The 20,152-nt window shown below is 46.5% G+C and overlaps 2 protein-coding genes across 6 annotated transcripts in view; one reads left to right on the plus strand and one right to left on the minus strand.

Moving 5' to 3' along the window:
* Window positions 1-1,100: 1,100 nt before the first annotated feature.
* Window positions 1,101-13,256, minus strand: Ankrd16 (ankyrin repeat domain 16). Of its 2 annotated transcripts, none has more exons than XM_048367749.1 (7): window positions 12,928-13,256; window positions 11,565-11,785; window positions 9,473-9,515; window positions 6,392-6,500; window positions 5,554-5,715; window positions 3,612-3,690; window positions 1,101-1,825 (listed from the first exon to the last, which is right to left on the minus strand). In XM_048367749.1, the coding sequence occupies exons 1-7, from the start codon at window positions 13,239-13,241 to the stop codon at window positions 1,674-1,676; spliced, it is 1,080 nt and encodes a 359-aa protein (XP_048223706.1). In that variant the 5' UTR covers window positions 13,242-13,256; the 3' UTR covers window positions 1,101-1,673. The 2 variants fall into 2 exon arrangements, with proteins under 2 accessions (XP_048223706.1, XP_048223707.1); XM_048367750.1 differs by lacking the exon at window positions 12,928-13,256 and adding an exon at window positions 12,103-12,348 and having other exon boundaries at window positions 11,565-11,788.
* A 605-nt stretch (window positions 13,257-13,861) lies between these two features.
* Fbh1 (F-box DNA helicase 1) overlaps window positions 13,862-20,152 on the plus strand; it is a 36,445-nt gene continuing 30,154 nt past the window's right edge. Inside the window, exon 1 of one of the 4 annotated variants that reach the window (XM_048367745.1) lies at window positions 13,862-13,936. Coding sequence is in view for 1 of the 4 variants with exons in the window: in XM_048367743.1 (XP_048223700.1) it covers window position 13,936 (1 nt within the window). In the remaining 3 variants the exon portion in view is untranslated. Of the gene's footprint in view, window positions 13,937-14,314; window positions 14,332-20,152 lie in introns of those variants that run through there. The other 3 variants (XM_048367747.1, XM_048367743.1, XM_048367746.1) reach the window with 3 other exon arrangements.

Below are 20,152 nucleotides of genomic sequence, written 5' to 3' on the forward strand. Positions count from 1 at the left end.
TTCGCCATGGTCAAGGCGTGCTTTTAGGAAGGGCTGAGGGTCAGAAGTCCTGGTGCGGGCCAGTCTTGGGGAGGGGGGTACCGTGAGCCCCCCTGGGCAATGGAGACACCCTTGGTTGAACTCACCAGAGCCCTGGGCCGCCTCATTGAGGAGGGCCTCGAGGGGCTGGGGATATGGCCTAGTGGCAAGAGTGCTTGCCTCATATACATGAAGCCCTGGGTTCAATTCCCCAGCACCACATATACAGAAAACGGCCAGAAGTGGCGCTGTGGCTCAAGTGGCAGAGTGCTAGCCTTGAGCAAAAAGAAACCAGGGACAGTGCTCAGGATCTGAGTTGAAGGCCCAGCACTGGCAAAAAAAAAAAAAAAAATAATAATAATAAATAAATAAATAGGAGGGCCTCGAGGACAGGCCTGCAAACAGGGGAATCAAAGGGCTGCTGCAGTTATGGACTGGGACGAAAATATTAGTGCTTCAGCAGCCAAAGAAAGTAAGGAAAGTAGCTGTAATTATGAAGCGAAGGCATAACAGTAATTACCAGCATCATGCATGGCATTTTAAGGTATTATTACACAAGTATATTGTTACTACACCATTTCAGCACTTTATTTGCTACAGTTAATGTTGCCATTATAACTATGCCTGCCTCTTGGCTGTTACCTCAGCAGTGGCCTCTAGTAGCCAAGGTCTATGTCACAAGAATGACCAGAAAACACGTGTGACATGCGCGGGACAGTCATTGGCTAGTGTGTAAGGGCAGAGCAAAGGGACACACAGGAACTAGCTGTGCATGCACGGGGCTGCAAATAAGAAAACAGCTCTCTATGCAGCAGCCAATGCCTGTCATCCTAACACTTGGGAGGCTAAGGCAGGAGGAATGCTAGTTCAAGGCCAGCTTGGGCTGCACAGGCTTGTCTTAAAAAGAAAAGGAAAAAACCCAGAAAGCGCTCTGTTTGTGGTGAGGGGAAGGCAGGCGAGTTATGGGCTGACCTTTGGCTCACTTGCATGTATGGACCGTGTCCACACCCAAAGGCCCGCACACAGTAATCAACTGGTAATCCTATCTCCAACCAGCCCAGAGAGGTCGCAAGACAAGGATCGAGTTTCTACCTCAATCCTTCACGTTTGGGAGTTGGGAATAGCAATCTGCCTCCAAGGGAGAATAATCAGGAGGAAGTGGAAAATCTTGCTATTTTCCAAGGCCAGCACAGGCTGAGAATAATGTCAGCGTGCAGTAAGTAGTTGTGGATTACGATGAACAAAAGGGTTATTAAATCTTCCTTAGGATCGATGCATTCCACTTTTAAAAGACTGACTTGGATGAGTAATTACACTTTGAGATTCAGAGAAAATGATGACACATTTATGCATGTTACACACTTCTGGAAGGATAGCTGAGATTCCCTTCCTAATTGGACTGCAGAAGGACCATGGCCATGATGGGGATTCTACAACACAGCAGGAACCCAGATTCCTGGGTCACGGGAGGTGGGGGGGGGGGAGTCTGTCGTGGGAGAGGTGTGTGCGGAGGTGCAGGCGAGGTTTTGGGGGGGGGCGGGGGGATGAAAACACTGGCTAAGGACTAATTCCATCGCATCCATTAATGACTGAAGAAAAGCAGCAGAGTAGAAATGGCCATGCATTTTCTTGTCTCGGATAGGACCTTCCTTCTGTCATGGCGCAGGGTCAAAGCCTCGCAGGATGTCTGCTCTCGGTGTGAGCTGCTGAGCCAAGGTGCCCGTTACGTCTGCAGAATCCTTCAGCCCGGACCGCAGGAGAAACTGGGCGCAAGCCAAGTGCTGACCCGCACAGGCCAGATGCAGGGCTGAGAGAGACAAAAGGGATCTGGGCTTAGAACACAAACACGACCCCTGCAGGTACACAGACCTAACAGAAATGTTTGTCCAGTTAAACGTGTTGTGTATGTGTCTATGTGTCAGGGTTTGAACTCGGGGCCTTGCACTTGGCTCAGCTTGCTTATATGCCTCTAGTTGACCCTTTTGGTGATTGCTTTGGAGATGGAGTCTCACAGACACTTCTGCCTGGTCTGATTTTGAACTGCCAGCCTCCAAATATTAATCTCCTGGTAGCTGGGATTACAGGCATGAGCCACTGGCACCTGGTTTACACACGTTGTATATTTTCATAATGTATCACGATGACTTTGTCTCTACTGGATTACAATGTGTTTGCACCTGATTGGGTTGAAAATACTCTTAAAGACAACAAACCAGGAAGAAAGAATCTAATAAGCATTTATACTGGTCCTTCTCAGGCTCTCTTCTATGTGCCATTTAAACACAGTTGTAATGGAACACAAAACTTGCTCAACATTTTGTTGAATTCTCTAAGTAAAAATCACTGAATGAGAATGAAGTGACCAAACCTCCTGACCAGTAGGTGTAGAGATTAGCACTGAAGAGTCCTAATGGCCTGAGAGTCCACGGGTATTGTTGACTTGGTCGCCTGGGCACATCCACGCCTGGACTCTTTCAAGACGTCCTTTGGCTCACAGAATACTACTAGAGAGTTTATTCTCAAGTCCAAGTGTGAAGAAGCCGTGCTGGCTGTATAGCTCAGTGGTGGATCAAACGCCCAGCATGAAGCCCTCGGATTTGATCCCCAGCACAAAAACAAAATAGCAACAAAAACTCTAGGAATATTCCTGAACCCCAAACCTATGCAGTGTCTCCACAGCAGGTGTCCTTACGGATTGGATGGAGAGTGACTTTATGGCCAGGCATGGTGGTACACTCGCAGCTACTCAGGTATAAGAGGCAGGAGGATCTCAAGTTCAAGGCCAGTCTGGACTATTATATGACTCTATTTCAGAAGAAAAAATGCAAAATAATTAAAGGGCTAGGAGCGTGGCTGATGTGGTACAGTGAAAATAGCCAGGCCTACTAGTGCATGGCTCTACGTCCCAGAAGAGAGGAAGGTTGCCATTTGAAGCTGGCCAGGGCACAGTGAAATGAGAAACCATCTCAGAAACAAGTCGGAGGTGGAGGTGCATGCTATGCTGCTCGGGAGGCAGAAACAGGAGGGCCAGTCCCAGCCAAGTTGCTTCAAGAGACCTTATCCTGAAAAGCAAACTAAAAGCCAAAAAGACTAGGGGCATAGCTCAAGTGGTACAACACCTACCTAGCAAGCACATGGCCCTGAGTTCAATTCCCAGTACTGCAAAAGGAAGAAGGGAGGGGAAGGAAATGATTTTATGCCACAGCTATTATTCTGACTTAAAATAACAATAGTAACAAAGCTGGCAGGCATCACCATTGGCAAGGCAGATCTCTAACTTTGCAAACACAGGAAAAGTTATTTTAAGAAAAAGTTGAGATACTTAAGAATAATATTTAAGCCAATGTCTTCTTTTTTTTTTCTTCTTTTGATACAGGGTCTCTGGCTATGTAACCCACGCTAGGCCTGAACATGGGATTCTCCTGCCTTAGCCTTAGTGCTGCATTATAGCGGCACACTACCACAACACTTTTTATTAGCAGTTCTGGAGATGACACTCAAGAGTTTTGTGCATGTTAGGTACAAACTCTGCCACGAAGCTACACTTTCAGCCCCAAGTAAGAAACTTGGTGTTTTGTTCACACATGCAATACCTGATCGATTTCGTTCATCTTTAGAGTTGATGTCAGCACCCAAGGATAAGAGAGTCTCAACTGTGCTTGTGTGTCCTTCCTGAGTGTTGAAATAAATTCATTATCACTGTGATGATGAGAAAAGCAAACCTTTGAACAAACGCTAGTCATATTAGGCACTTTTTCTAAAACTGTACAGCTAAAGGGTAATGATTCATCACTCTCAAAACGGCATCCATGGTTACATATCTTGGCCACATTTCATTATTAGGATTTAGATGATCAACTTTCTGTGGCATATTAGTGACCTAATACAGTTGGGTTCCATCAACATAAGCCAGGTAAATTTTGTTATTTGTATAAAACCAACAATCCCAAAATTTCCCAGGCCAATATACCTCTCACTAAAATCTTCAGTGCAGATATAGATGACAAAAGACCATATAATCTCTTATAAAGGAGAATTCTATTGCAGCTAGCCTTGTTAGTTATGAAGCAGTTTATATATTCTTTCTGCATGTTAGTCTGTGAGTTTGTGATGAAACCAAAATCAAAGCTTGAGGTTCAGTCTTTCCTGAAAACTGGAGAAAACACTAACCTGTTTCCCCTTGTGGCAGGTAAGACCCTCAGCCCATCCTTACACACCTCCCACTTTTTTTTTTTTTTTTTTTGCCAGTCCCAGGCCTTGAACTCCGGGCCTGAGCACTGTCCCTGGCTTCTTTTTGCTCAAGGCTAGCACTCTGCCACTTGAGCCACAGCGCCACCTCTGGCCATTTTCTATCTATGTGGTGCTGAGGAATCGAACCCAGGGCTTCATGTATACGAGGCAAACACTCTTACCACTAGGCCATATTCCCAGCCTCCCTCCCCACCTTTTCTTTTCTTTTCTTTTTTTTTTGAGCTTGATTTTTTTTTTAATTAATTGGACATAAATTTTTTACAAGGTGTTATGCAAAGAGGGTGCAGTTACATAGTAGGGCAGTGTGTACATTTCTTGTGATATCTTACGACCTGTTTTTCTATCCCTTGTCTAGGTCAGGTTGACATATATGCAATATACAATGTATCAAGAACATATACAGTATTCACAGACTTGGTCTCTACTGTCTCTCCGTCTCCCTTTGTTAACAGTCATATATCAGGGAGATCATGCCCCTTTGTTTTCTGTGTTCTAGGCTTGTCTCACTCAACATTATTTGTTCAAGTTCTGACCATTTCCCTGCGAATAACAGTATTTCACCATTCCTAATCGCTATGTAGTATTCCATTGTGTATAAGTACCATATTTTTTGGATCCATTCATCTTTCCCTCCCCACCTTTTCAAGAGGGGAAAATAGGGCAGAAGAGTGCAGATGATGAAAAAAAACAAATCTTTGCTTCTAGAAAATCAAGCATGGGACAACTAAGTAATGGACTGGTCATATGGGAGATTGCCCACACTGAAAACAGCTAGAGAGACTAGTGAATGCCACTCCCCTCTTCCCAGTTACCTTCTGAATGCCGAATAATATACAGAGCTAGGAATTTTAGACAACAGACATTTATGGCTTTAAATGATTCCTGTAAACAAAAATTTTAGGAGTGGGGTATAAAGCCCAATTACCATTCACAGAAATGAAGCCATAAAAACCAGGATTACAAGCTGGGCATCTGTGGCTCACACCTATAATTCTAGCTACTCAGGAGGCTGAGATCTGAGGATCTAGGTTCAAAGCCAGCCAAGCAATAAAGTTCATAAGTCTCTTATCTCCAATTACCAACCCGAAAACTGGAAGTGGAGCTGTGGCTCAAAGTGGTAGAATGCTAGCCTTGAGCAAAAGAGCTCAGAGACAACATCCATTGGCCCTGAGTTCAAGCCCCACAGCTGACAAACACAAAACAAAACAGAATGACAGAGCCATCCACCAATGGAATAATGCAAGTCAAAGTAAGGTAGGGACACTGTCATGAGAAAATACCAACCTTGGCTGCATAGTGAAGTGCTGTGTGTTGGGTTGTGGTTGCTCTCACGTCTACATCAATGCCAAGATCAGACACCAGGAAGCGGATGGCTTCATCCTGTCCGGTGACAGCTGCCCTGTGCAGAGCCTGCGCTCCCAGGCTATCCTCCGCTGAAGAGCAAGCCTTGTGGATGGGAGGAGCAAAGATCAGAAGCAGAGAAAGCTGGGCCCGTACACCTGCTTGGTGAAACCTGGGTCCATACACCTGGTGTCTGTGCCTTCCTCTGGGCAGAGGATGCGGAGCTTTTGTCTGATTCTCTGAGGGCTCTAACCAAAAATGGATGAGTCCAGTGACATTGATCAAGATGCACTGTACTCAAACTGCTTTGGTGAATAGCAACTCCTTTGTGCAACTACTTAAAGATACTTTTAAAAAGAAAGAAAAAGGAACCAGAGGAGTCAATACTCCTGGCCACAGTGCTGAAAGTGCTGAGAAGGAACTTTGTTGCTGTTATTGCCGTCAAAGGACTAGTCTGTCTTTGAACACTGATCTTTGGGACTCCTCTCCACAGAGTCAATTTCACTGCTTTCCCTTCCCTTTTAAATAAGCTTTCTCTGTCTGCTTTAAATACTGAGAAAACACTAATAAGAGCTATTTCTGGAATACTTAATTTGCTAACTACTCTATGTACATTACATTACTTAATACTTCTAGGAACCATCTGAAGAAACTCAATTTGTCTTTATTTTATAGCCGGACACCCTGACACTTAGAACGCAGGAAAAAAGCGTGTTGTTTATCCTAGCAATCTAAAATTTGTAAGAAGAATCGAAAGAATAAAACAAAAGCATCTTGATACCTGGTGTTTTTCAAGGAGCAACCTGGCTATGTCCACGTGACCACACTGAACTGCATCCATAAATGGGGTGATGCCACAGTTGTCTCTGCAGTCTGGTTCATACTGGCACCTACAGCCCAAACCCAGAATTACAGAGCTGAGAGTATTCACTTCATCAAACAGCTGGTCACCTGTAAGTACACTGTATGCCAGACAAATCCTCTGTATCTGTGTGAAACTGTCCCTCTCCTCCCCACCTTAGAATCAAAACTGAGCTTTAGGGGTTCAGGACCCGCCGCCCCTCTTCTAACCTCCCCTCCCCCGTGATGGCCCTTTGCTCTCCAGCTTCTCCTGCCAGAAGCTCTGAAGCTATTCTTTCCACTGCCTTTCTCCTTCTCTCTTATAACCAATCCATTACCTGAATCTCTCAGTGCTGCAGCCAAATTACTTAAAATATCAATACCCTTCTTCCCCTTGTCTGTGGGCTAATACCACAGCAATTGGCAACAGCCTAATTATTCCTGTATTCATTTCTGCCTCCCCCCACCGCTCCCCAAGGCAGACACCGTCCCTCTCCCACAAAGTCAATGGCCCTAAGAACGTGCAATTGTTCTCCACTGCACGAAGGACAAAAATCCCAAATCTGCAAAAGCCTGCATGTGACATCTCCAGTGTCCTCACCCCCAGGGCTTGCCATGGTCCTGTTGTCCTCATCTTCCCCTTGCTGAGGCCTTCCTGCCTTGGCACCTGCTGGCCTTCTGCGTGGGACATTCTGTTCCACTCCTCTTTGGCCATCCTTCAAGGCTCACTCTAAATGTCAAAATGGAACCTGCACAGAGACCTTTCTTCACACCCCCAGTTTACACGAGGACCTTTGCCCTCTCAGCATTCTGTACAGTTCCTTATTCTAGACTTTGTTTTTGTTTTTTTTTTTTAAAACCTATGTATCCCAGGCTGGCCTTGAACTGGTGATCTTCCTCCCCTCCAGAGTGCTGGTATTAGACAAGTGTGTACAACTATGCCTGGCTTGTAATTCTAGGGTATTCTCTTTTTCTTTTTTTTTTTATCGGTAGTGGGTTTTGAACTCTTGGCTTGGATACTTATCCCTGAGCTCTTCAGCTCAAGGCTAGTGTTCTACCACTTGAGCCACAGTGCCACTTCTGGTTTTTCTGGTGGTTAACTGGAGATAATAGTCTCACAGACTTCTGCCTGGGCTGACTTTGAACTGCGATCCTCAGATCTCAGCCTCCTGAGTAGCTAAGATGACAGACGTGAGCCACCGCTGCCCAGCTCAAGGGTATTCTTTGTGAGATTATTTATCAGTACGTGTCTTCCACATTGGCCTAGGGGTCTACAGGACTATATATACTCATCACTCAAAGCCTAATATATGAAAAAAAATGTTTCTTGAGTGAATAAAGAGAATATTTATAAATTTGTAGAAAGTAAATTATGTCCTCATTTGTGGAAGTCAGGCCCTTATCATGGCAATGTTTTGGGGTCCTGGGTTCTCTATCCATATGTCTCCTCCGGTTATCTTTTCAAAGCATCCTCTCTGTGGCTGAACCCCACATTTCTATCTAGGCCCATGTGGGCCTCGAGCTGCCTGTCTGAGCTCCATCTAGGTATCTCTTAGGCACACAACACTCAACACCATCTAAAAAGCTGCTCTTCTCAGTGTTCCATTTCCTAGCAAATGGCCCTGACACCACATGCTAAAGTCATCCTGATGTTCCCTTCTCCTCGTTCCTTTTACCCATTTATTTTGTTGTTGTGCTGGAGATACTAGGGCCCTGCATATGCTGGCAAGTGTCCTACCACTGAGCTAGACCTCCAGCCCTTCTCACCTCCTCTAGCAAGTTAATCCTCTAGCCCCATGGACTCCACTTTCAAAGGCACCTCCAAGTCCTCCTCTTCATCCCTAGCCATTGTCTGTGTCTAGCTACCATCATTTTTGTCTTACTCACCAAATAGATTTTGTCTTACACCAAACAGATTCACAGAAACCCTTCGCAACCTAAGGGTTGACCATCCTGGAAAACTGTTCATTTTTTTTTTTAATCACATCTTGTCTTAAATAGCATCTTTCCTTTTTTTTTTTTCCCCCAGTCCTGGGCCTTGGACTCAGGGCCTGAGCACTGTCCGTGGCTTCTTTTTGCTCAAGGCTAGCACCCTGCCACTTGAGCCACAGCGCCACTTCTAGCCGTTTTCTATATATGTGGTGCTGAGGAATCAAACCCAGGGCTTCATGTATACAAGGCAAGCACTCTTGCCACTAGGCCATATTCCCAGCCCTCCAATAGCATTTTTTTTTGTTTTTTTTTTTTTTTTGGCCAGTCCTGGGCCTTGTACTCAGGGCCTGAGCACTGTCCCTGGCTTCTTCCCGCTCAAGGCTAGCACTCTGCCGCTTGAGCCACAGCGCCGCTTCTGGCCGTTTTCTGTATATGTGGTGCTGGGGAATCGAACCTAGAGCCTCGTGTATCCGAGGCAGGCACTCTTGCCACTAGGCTATATCCCCAGCCCCTCCAATAGCATATTTTATGCTTAGAATAAAACCTGAACTTTTTCACATGGTCTACAGAGTCCACACTGGCTTACTGCCCAGGCTTCAGCATATGCTGAGCTTCTTCCTGTTTCTCAGATGTGCTATCCTGTCCCATATCTCTTACTTGCAATTAACTCTTTTTTTTAAATTTATTAATTAAATTTTGTTGACAAGGTGTTGTGCAAAAGGGGTAATAGGGCAGTGAGTACACTTCTTGTGATATCTTACACCCTCATTTTTCTTTCCCTTCCCTAGATCAGGCAGGCATATATACAATACCCAGTGTACCAAAAACATATACAGTATGCAATTAACTCTTATTCTCCCCTTGTTATTGAAGTGGCACCTTCAATATTGCTGGTGCTGAGATTCTTACTCTATGGTATACTGAGTTATACGCTCCTTTAGGGACAGTGCCATTCCTTGCAATGTTATTAAGTCTTACAGAGTTTGTTCAGTCTGTGATACTTTAGGTCTTTAAATAAAAACAGTATTAGCTTCTTGTTACAATGTTTTAACAAATAATATTTTCCCCCAATTTATTGCTTTGCTCTTACCTCTTAAGAAGCACCTTTACTGCTTCTAAACAGCCATGCATTGCTGAGAAAAGAGAGTTGAGAATTGGAGCTTTTAGGTATACCGTATACTAAGGATGCGTCTTGGCTGGGGGTATAGCTCAGTGGGAGAATGTCTGCCTGGCATGCGGCATGCATAAAGCCCCGAGTTTGACCCCTAGCACCACAAAAATAAACAGAAAGTTCTTCTTTCCTCCTGCTTTTCCCTTCTGCCTTAATCTTCTGGTGTAGGAATACTTAAATTACGTATACTTGTACTGCCCGAAAAAATGAAATTCAACTCAATTAGCGATAATGATGTTTTTACTTTAGGGATGTACGACTATCGAGTTATCTTTTTTTCTTCTCCTTGCTGGTCCTGAGGCTTGAACTCATGGCCTGGGCGCTGTCTATGAGCTCTTTTGTTCAAGGCTAGGGCTCTACCACTTGATCCACGGCCCTCCTTTCAATTATCTTATCTTTATGAGCACTTTCATGGCAAACTTCTAGTCTGAAACTTAGCTTCCCGTTTTTGTGCTGTAAAACTCCAAGGCCAGTCAGCTTTCACCCAGTTAATGCAAAAACATTTTGCTTGTTTGCAATAATCTTTACAAAATAACCAGGAACTTAGTCCCTCTCCTAAAAACAACAATATTCAATAATAAATATTTTGACATCTTCCACCTATTTGGGGCAAATGGCAGGGTGCTGTTTCTCCAGGAAAGCATCTCCAGATCTGTGTGAAGGGAGAGGAGGCCAAATAATTTATAAAATTTAAAGAAATGTTTTTCTATTTACTTGCAATGTTTGAGAAGATATTCTTCCAATCCCTAAGTGCCACTGTGTTTAGAAAATAATTGGATTGTATTATTTATACTATATCACATCACAGGAATTTCTAGAGAAACTACATTCAGCATACCACCTAGTAGGGCAAGGTTATTTTCCAACTTTATTGTTCTGGACTCCTACACCCCTAACAGTAACAACAATTTTACATTTTTCATACTTTAAAATAGACTACAAATATATAACTTAATAGTTATAAAAAATGAAAACTGTATCCTACATTATATTTGTCATTACCACTAGACATTGGGGCTCATGTAACTATAAGCATTTGTATTTATTTTGTTTTTTTTTTTTGCCAGTTCTGGGGCTTGGGACTCAGGGCTTGGGCTTTTGCTTTTGCTCTAGGCTAGCACTCTACCACTTGAGCCACAGAGCCCCTTAGGGCTTTTTCTATATATGTGGTGCTGAGGAATCGAACCCAGGGCTTCATGTATACGAGGCAAGCACTCTACCACTAAGCCACATTCCCAGCCCAACCATTTGTATTTATTTAAACATAAAACACTAAGGTAATACTAAGGATACGGAGGAAATATTGTCTTTTTCCCCTTTGTCCTCAGTAACAATGTAAAAAATGTTTTTTAAAAAAGAAAATAGTAGTAACTATTTATTCTGGGCCCACATGTGTCAACGATTGTGCTGAGGAACTCACATAATGACCTCTATGCCTACAGTAATTCTGTGTCATTGTTGTTTTGCTGATGGAGACATTTGCTCAAGAGACAGGGTGGGTTTTCTACTGAAGGTCAAAGGCTGAGAGGAACAGAACCAATTTGCCATCGAACTAACGAGGCAGGTAAGATGGATACACATGAAAAGCATACTAACACAAGAAAGGCACCTAGCCAGTTACACCGTCTGTAGAAGTGTGTCCTATACAGCCCCAAGACTTTTTTTTTTTTTTTTTTTTTTGGCCAGTCCTGAGCCTTGGACTCAGGGCCTGAGCACTGTCCCTGGCTTCTTTGTGCTCAAGGCTAGCACTCTGCCACTTGAGCCACAGCGCCACTTCTGGCCATTTTCTATATATGTGGTGCTGGGGAATCGAACCCAGGGCTTCATGTATACGAGGTGAGTACTCTTGCCACTAGGCCATATTCCCAGCCCCCCAAGACATTCTTATTCCTTACCATCTATTTTCTCAAACCTCCATTTCTCTGCAGGCCACTTGAACAGGATGATGTAGGCAGTGCTGGGTGAAGTGACTACACATCTGTACCTGTCTGCCTAGGGCTGCTGGCTGTACCTGCGGTGTGCAGAGGAGTTCTTCTAATTTTGCTCTCTGTCTTCCAGGCATCTGGACACGCAGCAAGCAAGTACTGGAGGATCAGAGGGTCGCCTTCTCGACTGGCAATGTGGAAACTGTTCCAGCCATCTTTGTTCTTCAGGAGTGGATTGGCACCATGTTCCATAAGAACCCGGATCACCTCAAGATTCTTCCTTGTGCAAGCCATCATCAGAGGAGTCCTAAGGCCAACCAGAGCAAGCCATCAGAGGGAAGGAAACTGAGGCATTAAAAATGAGAGGGCAAGTCTTCAGGAAATGCATCTCCTTGGCATAGATGGACAACCTAGAAGGCTCAGGGGTCTTGGAGGAAGGAAAAAGAGCTTTGACTGGCAAATCCTCTGCATGATGTAAGGAACCTAGGAGATATAACAAAGGGAATATGACTGAATATCACCTATATGTAGCTGGGAGGCAAAACTGCTTGGGACCCAGATTAGTAGTGAAGTGGGACAGAACTAATAAGAACCATACAGGACCAGGTCTACCTTTCTCCGCTAGTGGGGAAGATGAACTTTATATCATTCTCTTCTGTGCTTTTCTTTTTCTTCTTTTGTGATATTGAAGATCAAACTTAGGGCTTCATACATACAAATACAAGTCAAAGGCTGAAATACTAAGTCACATAACCAGCCCCTGTGGTTCTGTTTTGTTTTTTATTTGTCATGAGATCAGGAACCACCTGAAGTGGAAACTTCATTGTGCAATCAGCCTTAAGAAGTCTGTCGCCTCAGAAGGCGCAGACACAGTGAAGAAAAGGCAGGCATGGGTGGATTAATCCTAGCCATTCAGGAGGAAGCCAGCCCAGGCAAACACATTCTTGAAACTCTCATTTCCAATTAAAATCCCAGCAGAAAGGCAGAACCGGAGGGGTAGCTCAAGTGGTGTGGCACTGACCTTGAGCAAAAAAGCTAAAGCCCCAGCACCAACACATAAATAAATAAGCAAGTAAATCCAATCTAGCAAAGGAGGTTGAATTTGTGTGAGGGTAGAGTTTCTGGAGTGTGCTGACGGTGGTTGTCACAGCAAGGCAAGAGGTGAAAACCACACAGTGGTCGATCTGTGCCTGCACTGTCTCAGTCGTATTCCTATGGTCCGATAACGCCGGCTGTGAAGTAGGGATCCAGCTAGAAGTCGCCGGAAGAACATCATATCCTGGGCTGCGGTACACACAACCCCCTATCTGGCCACATGAAGGGAGGAGTTGGGGGGCAATAGACAACTTGGGTGACAACCGGGAGCTGAGAAGAGCTACGACCCGCCCTCGCAGTATCGGAGCACGGACTCTGGGAGGAGGTGTGTGCTGCTGGACCGTGGCCACCTACCAGTCGCCCTTCTTCAGGGGGTCCACCGCCGCCCCTCGTTCCAACAGGTAGCGCACGCAGTCCCGGTGGCCCATCGAGGCCGCCTCGTGCAGAGGCCGCTTGTAGTCCCGGTTGGCGGCCTCGATGTCCAGGCCGCAGGCCTCGGCTAGATGGGCGAGGACGTCCAGGCGTCCGTGGCGGGCGGCACAGTGGAGCAGGGTGTCCCCGGCCGGGCCCCGGCCGCCCCCGGCCGCCCGCAGCTCCTCCTGCAGAGCGCGCAGCCGGCCCTCCTGCACCAGCCGGCCGAGGCGCCGCGGGTCCCCGGGCCGGGCCATCTCGGCGGGGCCACGCGGGGCACGGGGGGGTGGGGGATGCAGAGCCCGGGTCCTCGGCAGGGTGGGCAAAGCCGAGGGGGCAGCCCGAGCTTCCGCTTCCTGTACGTGACCCGCCCTCCGCCGGGTTCCCTTCCCGGCACCTCACGCCGCGCGCCCCGGGGTCGGCTCCGGCACCCCCGGACGTCAGGGGGCGGGGGGCTCGGCCCGCGCTCAGGGCCGGGGCCCAGTCCGCGGGCTCGCGACCCGAACGCCGCCCGGGTCTCGGGGAGGGGGTGTGGCTCCTGGGCCCCGCCCCCTCCTCATCCAATCCGCAGTCTCCCCGGCTCCCGCCCCGCCCCCAGCCGCCGCCGCCGCCGCCCCTCTCGGGAAGCGGAGCCGCTTCGCGGGAACTCTGGGAAAGTTTCCCGGCCGGAGGAAGCGCGGAAGGGGCGTGGCCCGCCCGCGATGGCCGCGCCCCCCTCCCGAGGCTCCCGTTCCGATTGGCTCGGGCTGCCGTCCGTCAGGTCCGGTGGCAGGCGCTTTTCCCCGGGCCGCGGCGGGGCGGAGCTCGCGGAGGAAGTCGTCCGCGGTCTCGGCTCGCTGACGGGGCGGGAGGAGGGGCTTGCTGCTGGGGCCCGCCGGGCTGGGAGGCCAGCGAGCCGGGGACCGGGCGGCGGCGGCGTCGGCGGGGGCCCCCGGCGTCCGGAGCGCCCCTAGTGCGTGAGATCCTAGGCGCGGCCGGGGATGCGGGCCGGGCTCCGGGAGCGTGGGAAACTTCGCCTTTGGGGGGGGGGCGCCGGGCTCTGGGGGTAGGGGGGTGGGGCGGTGCTCCCCGGCGGGGCGGGGCCCGGCCGGGGGTGGGGGTGGGGGCTCCGCGGGCCGGTGCGGGTCGTGGACCCCCCGCCCCCCGTGCACGGGGAGGCCCGGCTGTCAGGCGAACCCCATCCAGGCCCGAGCCCCCCCACCCCCCGCGCCACCCCCGTAGGCCCTGCCGGAGCCGGGGCTGCCGTCCTCCCTCGTGGGGGGGCGGGGGGGGTTTGCGGAGGTGGCCGGGGAGACGCGGCCTCGGCCCCCGGGCAGCCAGGCTTCCCCACTCTTGCCTTGACCTTGGGTAAGTCGTTCCATGCCGCCCCGACGACCCTCTCCCCTCGGCCGGTGGTTGTTTTGTTTTATTTCTCCCCACACCTCCCTTTTTCTTTACCTGAATATAAGAAGGTAAAGGGAAGGCCTTGAGCTTTGGGGGGCGGGGGGGTGTCGTTGAGATCAGAGCCCTTGGCTGGGGTGATGGGAGAAAGTGGGGCTAGGTGTGGTCTTATCTGATCCAACTACTTCTTCTGCCTCTTGGTGTTTTTCTGTTATATTTAAGGGGTAAAGTGGAAAGCGCTATTAAAGGTCAGGCTTCAAAACAACCGCCCTTTTTAAAATAATTCCTTTCCTTTTGGCTGTGCTCCTCCCTGGGCTTATTTTGGGCTACCCCTTGAGCCACAGCTCCACTTGGGGTTTTTTTTGTTGTTTTTTTGTTGTTGTTTGTTTGTTTGGTGGTTAATTGGAAGTAAAGACTTCCGTGGACTTTGCCCAGCTAGGCTGGCTTTGAACCTCCATCCTCAGATCTCATTCCCCTGAAATAGCTAGGTTGCAGGTATGAGCAACCAGGGCCAGGCAAAGCTGCTTGTTAATTTGGTTCTGGGCTCTGGTTTAACAAAGCACTCCGGGTTAAGTAAATCCACATAGAACCCCACAAAGGCGTCCTTCTGGCTGGTCTTACAGGCAGTGGAATTAAGGCGTAATGAAGTTAGTGACTTTACCAGGGAAGTTTCATTAGGAAAGGCTGAAGTAGGTAGGAAGGACGGGTGCAACATCAACGGGAGATAAAATGAAAAGACACTTGAATTGTGTATGTCTCTCTGTGTCTCTGTCTCTGTCTCTCTATCTTTCTATCTGCTTGTAGTGTTCTTTGATTTCTTTCCCAGGCTTTTATTTGGAGATTGAAGTTGCATTCTGTCTTTGCTGTTTCTGGCTATAAAATTACTTAACTCCTAGAAGTTTATCAACTCAATCTTAAGATAGCTGATTACTCACATGCCTTTTGATGCAGACTCTCATATTTCAAACTGCTTCCTAGGCTGTAACTTGATTTTCCACAGACATTTTGAAAAGATAAAGACCAGATGTGATGTTGGATGCTTGTAATCCCAGCACACAGAAGACTTAAGCAGAAGGACCTTGAAGTCAAGGCCAACTTGACCTACCTATTGAAACCCCGTCTCACAAAAACAAACCAGAACCCCAAATTACTTTTAAAATTGGAATTTTGAGCCTCCTTCCTCTCACTAGAAAAAACATAATTTAAGAAAAAAATCTTTTAATCTCCAACGTGATTAGTAACACCTCTCCATGTTCTGGTAGAAATGTCAATTGTCCTTGCTGTTGTTTCTCTTGTCCTTTCTTGTCAGCAACACCGTTTTGGTCTTCAGCTGTCTTCTCTGAGTCTTGCTTCCCTCAGGCTATCACTAGCTCTGACATATATTGGTACAGTCACTTTTCTGACTTGTCTTTCTGACAGTTTTCCTGTCTTATCTAAATTTGATTGTATAATGACCCTGCTTAAAAACTGCATGAAAACCTGAATTGCCTACACAATAAAAGCCAGTTTCTTCATCTCCTTTCTTGTAATGACACACATTAAATTGCATAGTAAGAGTTTTCATCATGGCATTTCCATCCCTGATCATATTGAGCACATGATGACATTGATCATATTCTGATTGTATTTGTCCCGTTACTCTTTCTTATCCTTCGTCCTTCCTGTTTCCCTTCTCTTTATTGCACACCCCCATCCCTTGCTTTGGTTGCCTTTCATGATTTCACGTTACTTATTTTTTCCCCACAGTGAAAGAAAACATTTGATACTTGTCTTTGTGGGACTGACTTATTTCATTTAACACGACAATCTCGAGTTCTTTTCATTTTGCAGGAAAAGACGTTTTATTCTTCCATTGTGTGTGTTCATAAGTGTGTATATATTTGAGTGTACAGATATGTGTAAAATCATATTTTTCTTATTTGTTCATCTGTTGGTGGGCACCTAGGTTGATTCCATAACTTGCCTATTATGAATAGCCAATAAACATAAATGTGTACTGGTCCTACAGGTTGAATTAATTATTCTGTGCGTTGGCTTTTTTACTCAAGGCTAACACTATACCACTTGAGACACAACTCCACTTCTGGCTTTTTGCTGATTAATTGGAGGTAAAGTTCTCAAAAGACTTTTCTGCCTGTGGCTGACTTTGAACCATGATGCTCAGATCTCAGTCTCCTGAGTAGCGATTACCAGCAGGAACTACCAGCACCTGGCTGACTTTGATTCCTTTGGGTTTCTATCTACCCAGAAATGGTATGTCTGGGTTATAGGAGAGTTCTAATTTTCTGAGGAACACCCATCACTGATTTTCATAGTGTCTGAAATAATTTACATTCCTACCACCAGTGAGATCCCCACCCCCTTATTTGTTTTCTTGATGATAGCCATTTTGATTCGAGTAAGGAAGAGTCTTTAGGTAGTGTGTGTGTGTGTGTGTGTGTGTGTGTCCGTGTCCGTGTGTGTGTCCTGGGGCTTGAACTCAGGGCCTGAGCACTGTCCCACTTGAGCCACAATTCTGCTTGGGGTTTGAGGGTGGTTAACTGAAGATAAGAATCTTGTGGATTTTCCTGCCCGAGGTGGCTTTGAACCACAATCTTCAGGTGTCAGCCTCCTGAGTAGGATTATAGGTGTGAGCCACCAGTGTCTGGCTTAGTTTGGGTTTGCATTTTTCTGATGAAGGTAATTCCTTTAGCAATGTGTTAAATGACCTTTGTCATTTCTGACTTCTAATTCACTTTCCACCGTGTTTATCATCATTCCCCATCAGTGACCTTGTTCTGAAGAAACACACCTTTGCTGCCGCACCAGTACTTGACTATGCCTCGGGGGCGTGCACATATTTCTTTGCTTAACTAAACCCCATTTGTGTATGTGTGTGTGTGTGTGTGTGTGTGTGTGTGTGTGTGTGTTGGAGTTTGAACTTGGACTGGCCACTGTTCAGTATCCTCAGATCTCAGCCTCCTGAGTAGCTAGTGTTATAGGCATGAACCACGGGCACCCATTCATCTTTCTTTTTTTTTCCCCCTCCAGTCCTGGGGCTTGAACTCAGGGCCTGAGCACTGTCCCTGGCTTCTTTTTGCTCAGGGCTGGCACTCTACCACTTGAGCCACAGCACCACTTCTGGCTTTTTCTGTTTATGTGGTAGTGAGGAATCAAACCCAGGGCTTCATGAACGCTAGGCAAGAACTCTACCACTAAGCCACCTTCCCAACCCCCCATTCATCTTTTCAGGCTCAACACTTCATAAAGCCTTTTCCAACATTACTAGTTCTGTTTACTTTTCTTTACCACCATAGCGCTTTATGTATTTACATAGCACTTACATTGCTCTTGTGTTTAGCAATTTGTGTTTGTTTTGATACCTGCCTTATGGTCAAGCATATTCATTTTTATATACTCAGTGTCTAAAATAGCACTGAACAAGGGTACCATAAGGAAATCCCTCGTGGAGTTTATAATGAATCTGGGACATAGCACATACATAAATGTGGTTGTGGAGCAAGCCTTTCAAATATGTAAGGATATATTCTGAACAGTAAATAGTAGTCTTTATCTTTCGTGTGCCATTTCCCTCGTGAGAAACATAACAAAAAACAGTCCAGACCTATCTATCCATGCTTGCCATGGAAAATGAGCGCAGTTCCCAGGGGAATCATGGTAGTTGAAAGTGTAAGGTGACAGGAGAGAAAGACCCTCCTTACCCGCACCCTGTGTATTTAGAGGAAGCAGGCGGTAGGGGCTGGTAGCCATCTGGCTTTTCATCAACAGTTACTACCAGCTGGTACAGGAGCTCCCGCCTGTAACCCTAGCTTCTCAGGAGGCTAAGGTTTGAGGATCAAGCCACCCTGGACCAACAGAAAGTCCTCCAGTCTGTTTTCTCTAATTAACCAGCAAAAAGCCTGAAGCAGAGCTGTGGCTCATGGAGCAAAGTGTCAACTTGAAGTGAAAAAAGCATGAGGTCCTGAGTTCAAGCCTCAGTACCAATACACGAAAAAGAGTTAATACCAGAGTTGCAGTGTGTTCACTGTGTTTCTTTTAGAGTTAAAGAGAGCAAAGTATTTTGAGTCTGCAGAAAATAGTCAAAGTTTGTTTTGTTTTTGCTAGGCAAGCACTCTACCACTAGGCCATATTCCCAGCCCAGTAAAAGTTTTCTTATAATAATGTTTTCTGAACATTATTAAATTTTTGGTACAGGAATTAAACTTGAAGATCTATTTTCCTTTGGCAGCATTGGAGTTTGAACTCAGGGACTTGTCCTTTCTAGGCTGGCCCTCTTCATTTGAGTCATGCTCACACCTCTCCTCCCCCGCTTTTTGGGGGGCTTTAGTTATTTTTTACATAGGATCTGGCAGTTTTTGCCTCCTCCCTACACCTGAATTACACCCAGCCAGGCTTATGGACATGGTGTGTAACACCCTACCTGGCTTACTGACTGAGATAGGGTCTCACTGTGAACTCTTTGTTCGGAATAGACTTTAACTGCAGTTCTCCTGATCTGTGCCTTCTAAATAACTGGGGTTCTAGGTGTAAGCCACCTTAAAAATTTTTTTTTTCTTTTTTAAAGAAACAGTGCTTCACTAGTAGCCTAGACATTATTATGTGGACTACTCACCAATCATCCTGCCTTAGCTTCCCAAGTGCTGACATTACAGGCCTGCACCTCCATGCCTGGCTAACCTGAAGGGTTGCTTTGTTTTGTTATTCTGTTTCATCTTCCTCCGCCTCATTTTTCCTTCACTTCTCCTCCTCCTCCTTCCTCCTCCTCTTCTTCCTCCCTCCTCCCTCCTCCTCTTCCTCTTCTGTTAATTTTGGGGGATTGAACCCAGTGCTTCTCCTCCTCTTCTTCTCTTGTTCTGTTCCTTCTCTTCCTCCTCCTCCTCCCTCCTCCTCTTCCTTTTCTGTTAATTTTGGGGGATTGAACCCAGTGCTTCTCCTCCTCTTCTCTTGTTCTGTTCCTTCTCTTCCTCCTCCTTCCTCCTCCTCTTTCTCCTCCCTCCTCCCTCCTCTTCTTCCTCTTCTGTTAATTTTGGGGGATTGAACCCAGTGCTTCTCCTCCTCCTCTTCTCTTGTTCTATTCCTCCTCCTCCTCTGATTGAACCTAGTGCCTCCTACTTGCTAGGCAAACACTTAGGCTAGCTTGAAAGGACCCTGTACACTAGATGTGACAGGGGACCCGAGCTCATCATTTATGAGCCGTGTCATGACTTTCATTGACTTTCTCTGAGCCTCAGTTAATTGTGGCACAATCATGGGGTTACTGTGCAGATTAGAGTATAGGAAAGAACAGTCGAAACTGTGAAGCACTCAGGAGCTGTAAGATTAGAGCTTCCAAACCAAGGGAGCCAGCCTCAACCTGAGAAGGAAGCCCTGTATTGATGCTGTTGTTCATTTGATCAGCAATTATTTATGAAGCATTATGTTAGATTTTGGGGATCAGTGAGCTATGCATTCCTCCTTACCATTAGCAAAGAGATTTTTAACCTAGGAGTGGAAGACTTATTAGATAGATTCTCAGACAAATAATTGCTCTTTATATAAGAACAACATGAAATAGTTGCATTGAAGATAAACGTAATACTTTGTATAAGTTACACATTCATATCAAATTGAAAAGGTTGGGGGCTGGGAATATGGCCTAGTGGCAAGAGGGCTCGCCTCGTATACATAAACCCTGGGTTTGATTCCCCAGCACCACATATATAGAAAACGGCCAGAAGCGGTGCTGTGGCTCAAGTGGCAGAGTGCTAGCCTTCAGCAAAAAGAAGCCAGGGACAGTGCTCAGGCCCTC

Source organism: Perognathus longimembris, chromosome 18, assembly GCF_023159225.1.
Source record: "Perognathus longimembris pacificus isolate PPM17 chromosome 18, ASM2315922v1, whole genome shotgun sequence".
NCBI lineage: Eukaryota > Metazoa > Chordata > Mammalia > Rodentia > Heteromyidae > Perognathus > Perognathus longimembris.